Below are 12176 nucleotides of genomic sequence, written 5' to 3' on the forward strand. Positions count from 1 at the left end.
TTCTTTAAATGTGGGTGTGATTATTATTATTATTATATAAAAGGCAGTACTGTGGCAATAACCTGTGTATGGTTCACAGTGACTTTGACGAAAGAGATGTGTGACTTTGACGAAAGAGATGTGTGACTTTGACGAAAGAGATGCCAAATGTAACCTAGTGACAAATGATCTACTGTAGCCTACTGACAGAGCCTCTAGACACCAATTAAACTTTCCTGCTAGAATTAGGTATTCTTGGTTACCACATGACCACAGATAAAGCAGGTCCCAAGAGCCTATCCATCACCCATCTCATGAGGCATGGGCACTGTAAATCAGATGCCAGTGTATACTTGTGCTCACATCTAGACCTGCCAGTAAAACACCATTTATAAGTAGAAGAAAACTTATCACTTCATGCTGAATTTTAATCTCTAGCACTAGTAATAATTTGTGTCATCTTAATTTGAAAATGAAGAGTAATTTAGAGTGTCTCTTAATGGCAGACAAGGAGCAAGTGTTGCAAACTAGCTTCATGATGGTAAGTCGACTATATGAGAGTTTATTTTATACTGAATCCCTCTACATCAGAATATGAAGATGCTTTATATCAGGGACCTTCAACGGGGGCCTGAGAAAAGCCTTGATGTGTTCCTTAGACCAGGGGAGTGCAAACTGAGCGGCGGGGTGCACATTTTTTTTTGGGGGGGGGGCAGCGGTTACAGAGGCCCTGTGCTCTTCCCCAAGGCATTTCAATTAAATGCTGGGGGATTGCGCCAGACCTCTGGAACACACTTACCTTGATTCAGCCGTCTTCGGGTGACGTGTCGCCATGACAATTTGATGCCACGGATCATGTGACATCACATGACCCGCATGGCGTCATTTGACGCCGGCACAGAGGCAGGGGCCTGTGTGAGTGGGCGGGCGGGCTTGCTCGGCAATCAGTTGCTTGCCGAGCAAGCGAAATTGATTTTGCTGCTCGCAAGCGCGTCACGTACGCGGTTCGCCCAATGAGGGCAAACCAGCTCCGTGATGTCGTGGCCGTGCCCCCAGACCGCGCACCTAGCCGGCCAGGAAAAGCACGGCCGAGCAGGGCGCAGCACTGGAGCGCCAGCGCGCCTTTTTCTATCCTGGACGAGGCCTTTGACTCTCTGCTCCTGCTAATTTCATACTAGGTTCTTAGACCGCTCAGTGCAGTTTTTCACACTGAAGCTCACTTGTAAGTTATGGTATTGTAAATATTTATTGTACAGATGTTATAAATACTTGCAAAATGTTGAAATATAGTAATGTGTAAGTCTTTAAATGTATCTGAAATTATATTGAAAAAAGCCTGCGGCCCTTGTACTCCTAAATGGGTTTTTTAACTGGTTCCTTTGGTGAACAAGTTGAAGAACCCTGCTTTATGTTAATATTCTAACCAGGATACCAGCATAATATAAGAAATATAAATAGAGGGTGATACATTTTACAGCAGTAACAGATGTTTGCATTGCTACTAGGAGCAAATTACAGAAAGTGACATTTTCTGTTTTCATATAGAGCCAATAGTTTGACTCCCACTAAGTTTATGATATCCCAAAATCAATATTTTAAATTTTTCTCATAGTGATTTACTTACTGAACCAACTAAAACATTTTTTAGAAACAAACCGGACCAAGTGCTGCAAAACATCCATGGTTAAAGTAAAAAAACGGACAGGGTGCTGCAAAACATCCATGGTTAAAGTAACAAACATTGAAAAAAATATATATGAATATATAATAGAATAAATCAAGTACTTCCATGTGAAGCAAAGGAATAATATTACATGCGGTACATAAATAAGGAGAGTAGATCAATCGGGAACCAACAGGCTGGGATGTGAGTTCGTGAAGAGGTGTAAACCCCAGGAATACTGACCTATATCCCAATAACAAGGCTCTGAACCACAAAACGAGCCTTTTAGAGAGAAATATCTTCCAGGGGTAATAGTATAACATATGTGATGTCCCAACATGAAACATTGAATCGCTGTATTCCCAGAAATATTTGCACAGGATTTTCTTTAGAACAACAAAAAAGGCGGAACACAGCTTTCCTGGAACCAGGGTCACGAATGATGTGTGAATGATTCCAGTAAGCTCAACTCATGTCCTCCCTCTTCCAAAGCATGACAAGTCCTTAATGTCTTTCTTAATTTTATTGCTGGATTAGAAAACACAGGAACTTGTGGGTGTAATGTAGGTAGAGAGTGCTTCTCTATGTGGGATGCTTCTGTGAGGTTAGACTATGGTAAGAGAGAAAGGCCTTACCAGGGGTGGATGCAGACAGGTCTGTACTCACTGTAATCTAGGATGGAAAAGAAAGTGAGGGGCAGGGGTCACACTAAAGGTTGAGTGGGACTGCACTAACTGTCAGCAAAAGACAGGGGAGAACATGGGAAAGTCCATTAACTGGGAGGACTGGAGAAGCTGCAGTAGCAGTTAACTGATTATGTGCTCAGAGGCAAAAAAATGCAACATTGTTGCATGTTACACAGGCACAGTGTGTGTATGTGGAGCCAATGCCTGCAGCTGAACTTAAGGAGCTGACAAGCAGAAGGGGGGTCGGGCAGGAATGTGATTCTTGTTCCATGACACTCCCCGTCTGGTATCTGGAGATACCACTATATAACTGGAATATGTGGAACATATGTGCAATGCATAACAAAGATAACATCACATTCTCAAACAATGCAAGAGTCCATGTCCACATAGCGATGTGACACCGGCCGGTATCACTGGTATCAAGGTCCCTTGGCCAAGGTTCTTTGGCAAAGGATGCAGGGTGGATGCACAGCTCCAGGTTTGCTGGTTGCACCACAATGTCTTTGTATAAAAGTCTCTGGCACTGTTTCCTTTTAGTCTTGTGAGAGAACAGTCCTTTTGTCTCTGTAGTTTCACCCACAGAGTGTATCCCCTTGTAGGTATACCAGCCGTGGCAGCCTGTTGCTCTATCACCTGGCGTTTGGCAGAAGGAGAGGGCTTTTGGCTCCTTGTGGGAGCGGATTACTGTCCCTGGGAAACTGGTTGTCGAATGTAATCCAATAAAGGGGGCGTCGTTCAGGGAGACTCCCTGAAGCTGAGCGCTGGGGTTGAACATTACCCGGATTTGATCGGGTACCGGAGGGTGGTAGGCCCCAGGTGATTGGAGGTACCGACATTCTTTGCCTTCCTCCATTAGAGGTGCTGGCTTTGCGTGGCCGGTAAAGAATATCTTCTGGATGAAGACCACAAAGTTGTTTTTGGTCTCTGGTTCCCTTTGTGGGCCGCAGAGGTGCGAGGTGAACCTAGAGATGGCATGTTCTCCATTGTTTGGGAAGCGCCTCCTTGGTGAACGGAATGGTAGCGGAGTCACCCGACTGCTTAGTCCGTCTTTAGAGAGCTCCTTGACAGTTAACCTCGGGAATCCTCTATCTTCCCTCGAGGGTGTTTGTTTGTCATCGTTCCTTGTTGTCTGGAACGCTGTGCACCGTAGTTCATCGGTACATTTCTCTTGCACGAGAACATCTCCGCGTAGTTTGGTGAAACGCTTTTGTGTTTCTTTGTTGACTGCCATCGGGAGGTTGTTTTCTCCCTGGACATGACGAAGAACAGTCTCTTTTGTCCTTGTAAATCCTTTTGGGAAATGTCTCTGCAATTGTCCCCTCTTACGTGTTTGAACGAACAGTCCTTTTGACACTGTGGCTTCGCCTGTGGGGCGCAATCTTTTGCGGCTATGCCAGCCGTGGCAATTGGTTGCTCTGTTGCTTGATACTCTGTGGAGAGGAACAACTGTACGTCTTAATTGTGCCCTTGCTCGCGGGAGTATTGTCTGATTGTTTGTTGTTTTTAGGACGATCCCTTTGTCGGTCACCTTTGGGAGGTTCCTCTCTTCCTTCGGTGGAGTCGACTCATCATCCTTGGCTGTCTGGACTGCTGAGCATCCTAAGCCATTGTCGCATCCCATCGGCGTGAGGATGTCTTTGTTGGTCTCAGGGGTATGACCTTGTTTTTCCTCTTCACTTGGCCCTTCGGTCACTTGGAGATGGCCAAGACATGGTTCAGAGAGAGATGTGTGTCCACATTCTGTCACCTCCGTTCTGCGGGCATCAACGTAGTCTTGCCCGTGCTCTCTGTTAGTGTACGAGTTGCCCACTATCACCCATCCTAGGTCGAGTCTTTGGGCGTATGGCGCGTTGTGGGGTCCGTTGTGCTGTTTACGGACTTTATGTACCCTCATGATGTCCCTACCGAGCAGCAGCAGGATCTTGGCGTCTTGTTCCACCGGCCGGATGTGGTTGGCTATTCCTTTGAGGTGGGGGTAATGGAGTGCCACGTCTGGTGTGGGTATCTCGTCCCTGTTTGTGGCCATGTGGTTGCACTCGATGAGTGTGGGAAGGGGCATGTTCACTTTGCCGTCTATTGAGCATATGGTGTAGCCGTTCACTCTTCTCCCTGTGGTCTCCGTTTGCCCTGCGCACGTTCTGAGAGTGTAAGGAAAGGCACCATCTTGTATGTTAAACATGTCGAAGAACTCTGACCTGACCAGTGATCGGTTGCTCTGGTCGTCGAGGATTGCGTACATCCGAATAGCCTTCTCAGGTTGTCCCTGGGGGTGCACTGCGACAAGGCATATTTTGGAACAGGACATTTTGTCACCTTCTTTTCCGCAAACCTCAGTGCGCTGAGATGTGACGGATGTTGGCTCTCCTTCTTCTTTCTCCCCGCCATGCTCCGCTATGGAGGATGGGTTCTTGAGTCGGTGGAGTGTCATCGCCTCTGGGTGTAACGCTGTCACGTGCTTGTCACTCTCGCACACTGTGCATTTGATCTCTTCCTTACAGTCCCTGGCTAGATGGGTCGTGGAACCGCAGCACTTGAAGCAAACTCCGAATTCTCCAAGTAACCTCTTGCGTTCCTCTAGGGACTTCATCCTGAACCCAAAGCACTTGTTGAGTGGGTGTGGCTTCTTGTGTATGGGACATTCCCTGTTTGGGTCCCTTGGTTCCTTGTCTCCGGCGACCGACTGATCGGGAGTAGTTTGGGCCGTGGGAGGCACGTCCGTCCTGCGGGCCGAGATGGGTGTTTGGGGGTTACCATATCTCGTCGCTGGTCTCTCGTTCTTCGGGCTGCTTGCACTGTATGTGGTTTGCGCACCTAAGATGAAACTGGGATCGTTTCTTGTCTTTGCCGCTTCGCAGATGAAGCTCACGAAGAATGAGAATGGGGGGAAGACAACCTGCTTCTCCCTTTTGTATTTGGAACCTTGTGAAAGCCACCTTTCTTGGAGGTTGAAGGGTAGCTTCTCCAGGATGGGTCTCACTCCACGAGCTGAATCTAGGGCGTTGAGACCTATTAAGGAATGGTCTTTCCTTGCGGACTCCAGTTCTTGCAGCAGGTCTCCAAGATCTCGTAACTTCGAGTAGTCTTTACTTGTGATCTTGGGGAAGCTCTCGATTCTTTTGAAGAGCGAATCCTCGACTGCTTCAGGGCTGCCATAGGTCTCTTCTAGCCTTTCCCACACTAGGTCAAGACCTACTTGGGGTTGATGCGCGTTTGCCGTCCGAAGTCTCTGCGCTTGCTCCCTGGATACGTTCCCCAAGAACTTAACTAACAGGTTGAGCTCTTCCCTTGCTGAGAAGTCCAAGCTGTCGATTGCGTCTTTGAACGTGAACTTCCACGTCCGGTAGTTCTCAGGGCGGTCGTCGAAGCTGATGAGTCCTGCGTGCACCAAGTCGCGCCGGATCATGTACTTGGCTATGTCTGTCAGACCTGAGACGTCGGCGCGTTTGCCCCGTTCTGAGGTAGTTGCTGGGACGGTCTTTGCGGTCGCCTCTTCCTTGGCGTGGACGCGTGATGACTGCCGGCCAGTGTGAGGGGCTGTTTTCTCCCGCGTGGGTGTACCTGGATTACGAGCCTGTTGTGGTGCATCCGTGTGCGCTCTGGCGTGTGGATCACTGTTGCGGCTGTGGCTATCCCAGGCAGCGTGTGCCATTGACGGAGCAGCGTCTTCTCCTCGTGGTCCTAGCGAGTCTTCGTTGTCTGTGGTGTCGCTCCCTCCGTGTTGAGATGGTGCGCTGGTGTTTACACTGAAGAGGCTCCTTACATAGTCTTCAGTGCGTTGGGCTGGATCCTCTGAGGCAATCCGTCTGTAGGGTAGCTCCCCGCCGTCCTGTCTCGCAGCTGCTTCTAGGACTTCGGCTTGGGCTATGGCGGCAGCGGCGTCTTCTTCTTTGCTTAGAGCCTCTAGATCCGCGTCTAATTCGGCCTTTCTACGTGCATTGGCAGCGGCGGTGGTAGCAGCGGCGGCGGCAGCAGCGGCGGCGGCATTGGCAGCGGAGGCGGCGGCGGCGACCTGCTCCTCCTCTTCTATGCGCGCCTTTTCTGCCCTTACGGCTGCCTCTCTCCGACCATATTCGGCCCGGGCACGTGCGGCCTCTGCAGCGGCTCTCGCCTTGGTAGCGTTTGTGCTTGCGCTGGACGCGTTAGACTGCGCTGATCTTGCTGACCTTGATGAGTGTCTGGATGTGCTTGAGCGCTGCGATGCGGTTTCCAGCAAAAGGTCCTTTCTCCTACTCTCAGCCTCCGTGATAGTGGTACGTACGCGGCTGTGTCGTGCCAGGTCAATGTTACTCTGTAAGTCTCTTTCTTGCAGGCTTTCGCTGGTGTTGGCCCTGGTCAGGTAAGTAACGTATGCCTCTGACAGCTCTTGATAACGCGAGTGATCAGTCCTTAATTGCGTTATTGCCTGCTCGAGCTGCTGCGCATAGTTGCCAATACTAGTGACATTGCGTATTCCCAGTGTGGTTGTTTCCCAGGCCAACTCTAATTTAGCGCGGTGCGCTTCAATGTCACTCTCATATTTTTCGCGGCCCTTTTGTGTCAGTGTGACTGTCCGTTTGGGCCTTGCGCCTGCCTGCGCCTGTTGCAGATGCGCAGCGGTCTCTGTGTCTGAGAGATCGCTTTCCTGCGTGATGTCTGGTGAGGCTCTGAGTTCTGCCATGCTGTTGGTGTGTGTAGGCCTTTTGCCAGTGCGTGTGGCGTGCGGTCTTTTACCTTATCAGCGTAGGGCGTCTGTCTCAGATGGTGCCGAGCGGTGTCCTGCAGCGTGCAGCGTTGGGGTAGCTGTACTTACAGGTGTCCGTTGGCTCCTCACTGTGGGGCCGAGCAGCGGGTGGACTCAGACAGAGAAAAAGGCAATTAGGTTTGTGTGTACAGTCTGTTTGCAAAGCTGCTGCCTTGTGTGCAGGGTTGCTCGTGCAGTGTAAGCTGCTTGCTTCTCTGTAAGGTTGCAGGCTGTGTGCAGTTTGCTGTATAAAGCTTGCTGCCCTGTCTGGCAGAGTGAAGCTGCTGCTTGTCCTGGGGTGCAGAGACTATTCTGTTTAGCATAAAGTCTTTGAGTAGTAGCTCCTGTGTGATTCCCTAACACAGGTCTTTGTTTTACTGTTCTGTTTAAACTGCTGCTTGTTTTGCAGAAAGCTGTAGCAGTTTGCTGTATAGCTGTGTAGAGCTGCACTTTTGTAGCACGAAGGCTGTGAGTGATAGCTTCTGCGTAGACCTCTAATACACGGTCTCTCTCTTACTTTCCTGGAACCAGGGTCACGAATGATGTGTGAATGATTCCAGTAAGCTCAACTCATGTCCTCCCTCTTCCAAAGCATGACAAGTCCTTAATGTCTTTCTTAATTTTATTGCTGGATTAGAAAACACAGGAACTTGTGGGTGTAATGTAGGTAGAGAGTGCTTCTCTATGTGGGATGCTTCTGTGAGGTTAGACTATGGTAAGAGAGAAAGGCCTTACCAGGGGTGGATGCAGACAGGTCTGTACTCACTGTAATCTAGGATGGAAAAGAAAGTGAGGGGCAGGGGTCACACTAAAGGTTGAGTGGGACTGCACTAACTGTCAGCAAAAGACAGGGGAGAACATGGGAAAGTCCATTAACTGGGAGGACTGGAGAAGCTGCAGTAGCAGTTAACTGATTATGTGCTCAGAGGCAAAAAAATGCAACATTGTTGCATGTTACACAGGCACAGTGTGTGTATGTGGAGCCAATGCCTGCAGCTGAACTTAAGGAGCTGACAAGCAGAAGGGGGGTCGGGCAGGAATGTGATTCTTGTTCCATGACAACAGCGGAAACAAAGCTGTCGTGTATGTCCAATAGAATAAAAGTTATTTATTGTTACATAAAGTGTAACAACGTAGGAGACAAACCTCTAACGGGTTTCGCGCCTCAAGTGGCACTTTGTCAAAGGGAACACTAATCTTAATATCAGCTGCTAAATAGAGCACCTGTCCTGAATGCTCCCCCCCTAGGGCTTGCACAAGCACTGCACACCTGACTAGGAGAGGAGTAGTGAATGAAACAAGAACCTGTAATCAAGTTCAGGAGGGGATAGATCTATAGTTGCAAAAAGTACAGCAAAATATAAAAAGAACATTAAGTTGTTATGTGATACAATAAGTGTACCTCAACTATACTATATTAAACCCATCTCCAATACATTGTATATAGTGGCAACAGTGATACTGTAGAGAAATAGTACAATGATAATCTAGCTAGAATAGTATAACAAGATGACATAAAATAACATAAAAACCCATCTGGAAATAATAACAAAAGAGCCAAAGATATGTGTATAAATATATGTGTATAAATATCTGTCAAGGTGAATTAAAGCTACAGTAAGAGTTATTGTTATTGTTAAAGCACTTAATAGCCAATTATATCAAAGAAGAATCCATACAAACCCCATATTGAACTACTCAATATTTTTTTACATTATAAAGATAGCAATATACCAATTAAGAAAATAATGCATGTTAATAAAGAAAGAAAGGTCAAATCACAGTGTGTGTGTGTGTGTGTGTGTGTGTGTGTGTGTGTGTGTGTGTGTGTGTGTGTGTGTGTGTGTGTGTGTGTGTGTGTGTGTGTGTGTGTGTGTGTATAACAACAAATGGAAATTGAGAGACATTACTAAAGCACTTGATGGCTCATTATATTCAAGAATTGTAATCCATATAGGACTAATATTAGATTACTTTTTGATAGACATATGTCTTTTGACCTTTCTGTTTTTATGAAAATGCATTTTCTCCTTAATTGGTATATTGCTATCTTTATAGCCTAAAAAAATATTATACGAGTAGTTCAATGTTGGTTTTGTATGGATTCTTCTTCTTGGATACTGTATAATAGTATAATATAAGTGCTTTAACAACGTCTCTTAGTTTTAATTCGCTTTGATAGATATTTATACACATATCTTTGGCTGTTTTGTTATTACTGTATTTCCAGATGGGTTTATATGTTATTTTATGTCATCTTGTTATACTATTCTAGTTAGATTATCATCGTACTATTTCTCTATCACTGTTGCCACTATATACAATGCATAGGAGATGGGTTTAATATAGTATAGTTGAGGTACACTTATTGTATCATATAAATACCTAATGTCTTTATATTTTGTTACACGTTGCACTTTTTGCAGCTATAGATGTATCCCCTCCTGAATTTGATTACAGGTTTTTATTTAATTCCTATCTCCTCTCCTAGTCCGGTGGGCAGTGCTTGTGCGCACCCTAGGGGGGTGGGGGGTGGGGGGAGCATGCAAGACGAGTACTCTGTTTAACAGCTGATATTAAGATTGTAATGTTCTCTTTGAAAAGGTGCTGCTTGAGGCGCAAAACCGTTAGAGGTTTGTCTCCTTCGTTGTTACACTTGATGTGTCTATAAATACTTTTTTCCCCTATTGGACATACAGTACACGACAGCTTTTTTTCAGTAGTGCTCCACTTTTTTGTTATCCTAAAAAAAATTTTATATTGAAACAATGAAGCTGCGTCACCACTTTTCCCCCACACACACTTTAAGGTATCACCCAAGACACATAAATTTGCTCTGATAAGCATACACTGGAGAATTAGTAGCAATACTGCCAAATCTAACAAGAACCCTGTCCCTGGTAGTTTAATAGACAGGACATAACTGAGAGGCAGCAATTCATTTAGCGAGCAAGTGATGATAATTGCTCTGGAAGATGACAGGCTGCTACAATTCATTAATAGATGCCAAGGAATTAATTTACTCTTTTTTTTTTACACTATTTTTGTCTGACTCAAACCATCAACTCTAAGGCCCAGATCCACAAAAGGGTGCTATGCTTCAGCAGGCCTCCGCTCCCATTGATATTAATACGAATAGAGTCGTCCTAAAGCTTAGCACAATTTTGTGGATCTTTCTAAGGAAGTTCTGTCAGATTTCTTACGTTTAGAACGTATGCATAAAGTACGAAGTACTAGACTGATAACAGGCTATGTGACTCATAGTTTGCTTAATGCTTGCATCACAGTGTATGTGACAAAGAAACACATTAATGTACAGTAACAGAACATTTTATTGACATGGGCTTCAAATATTACTATCCATTTTGTCATTTCTAGCTCTTTCTTCAGAACTTTGTATTCTTTGTTTAAAGTAACATTGGTTCAGTGTGCTGTATAATTTACACTCTTGTAAGGTTTCTAAAGAAAAGCCAATATATGGTGTTATAGTGTTGTAAATTGCTATGTAACTAGTTTCCATTTTACTTGTTGCCTGGGCTATGCAGCATTACATTGTCCTGGGTTACATCTCTGTTCTCTGGTTATTTCCAGAGGTCTGTGTGCTGGGTTTTGGACCAACCTGGTTGTATACAGCAGATATGGAATTGCTGCTGAACTAATTGAAGATTGCTGCTTGCATGGGAACTGTTGTCATGATTACCATATTGGTTTGGTGTGTTTGTTAAAACACGATTTACTCTTACTTACAAAAGTGGAACTTCTACCATTTTCTGCATGTATATTTTTCCCAAATAAAATGAACAAATTAAATTGATTGAAAATAGTTACCACCCTATTTAATACAAATATCATCACTTTCAATTGAAAATAACACTAATTCATAAGGCACACAATTTATAAATAGCTAAACTGTGGTGCAAACTACAACTACAGCTGTTCACGTAAGATATGTTAGTTGTGCACTCCATGGGATTCTTCATTTTAATGTAGACAATAAACATGTATTGGAACAAGGGACCAGACAAGCAAATTATTTCATTACCTTATTTTACGTTTTTATTAAATATGAGCCATGGTCAATAATGTGTATGTGAAAACAACTTCTTATGACAATATAAAAATAGGATCTCTGCAGTATTTAATACAAACCTTAGGTGGGCAGAAGGAAAGTCTAGTTGTTTCATTTTTGCCCACTGATCCAATGCATCTTGGCATATTCTATGACAGACCATCTGGTTGTTCAACTGTATTTTTCATCAGTCCAAGAATGTGAGAAATGTACTGATTTGATAGGAGAGAGCATGACTGCAATTCTAAGTCAACACAAGTTACCTGATTTTGTTTTTCTTTTTTGTTTTGTTTTGTTTTAGATGTTGTCTCTCTGTATGGACACTATGGGCTCAGTGGTGAGGTCAGTCGGGCTCACAGTGGGCACAGTCTGATCGCAGAGATGTCCTCTCAAGTTTCCCATCAACAGGACACAATTAAGCAGCTGGAGCAAATATTGGCGCAGAGAGAAAGAAAGATAATAGAGCTGGAAGGACAACTTCAAGCCTTAGGAATAACTGCTGATAAAAACTATCAACCGGATACAGAGGAGACTGGAAATGGTCAATATGAGGAGGTTAATGTTATGGAATCGGATATAGATTTTGGGAGATTGCTGAGCCCCTTTCCATCGGCAGCTTTACTGACTTCAGCAAAAGACGGCATTGCTTTCAGGCACCTAGATAATGTGTCTGTTTATCATGGGCAGGGTTACCAGGAAAAGTCATCCCCTGTAGCAAGCTGTAGAAGAAACGGGAGCCTCACACCCCCTAGTGGCGTTTCTCAATGTTGACCAAATGTATAGCAATAATAAAATCTGCTTGTTGAACAGCCATCAGCGTTGCATACACTTAATCCACATATCCATAAGCAACAATATTGCGATCCCCCCAATAGCCTCTGGAGTGAGGTAAGTCTTATATGGGGTACAGGACCTTGGTAGATGAAGTACTCACTCTTGGAATTTTTTGCTGCAACGCCTGGCTGAACCGGTGTGCTCCTGCTGATTGAGTGACGAAGAATCTAGGAAAAACAAAGCGGTGCAACTCCCACGCAGGTAAGGACACAGACCAGGGTA

At 45.2% G+C, this 12176-nt stretch overlaps 1 protein-coding gene across 6 annotated transcripts in view; it reads left to right on the plus strand.

Moving 5' to 3' along the window:
* The window catches only part of LOC142495188 (uncharacterized), a 220402-nt gene extending 208469 nt beyond the window's left edge, over window positions 1–11933 (plus strand). For all 6 annotated transcript variants that reach the window (XM_075600351.1, XM_075600360.1, XM_075600335.1 and 3 more), the window contains one exon: window positions 11422–11933. In XM_075600351.1, coding sequence (XP_075456466.1) covers window positions 11422–11891 — 470 coding nt within the window. In that variant the 3' untranslated portion in view covers window positions 11892–11933. The remainder of the gene's footprint in view (window positions 1–11421) is intronic.
* Window positions 11934–12176: the final 243 nt, after the last annotated feature.

This window comes from Ascaphus truei, chromosome 1, assembly GCF_040206685.1.
Source record: "Ascaphus truei isolate aAscTru1 chromosome 1, aAscTru1.hap1, whole genome shotgun sequence".
NCBI classification, from domain to species: domain Eukaryota; kingdom Metazoa; phylum Chordata; class Amphibia; order Anura; family Ascaphidae; genus Ascaphus; species Ascaphus truei.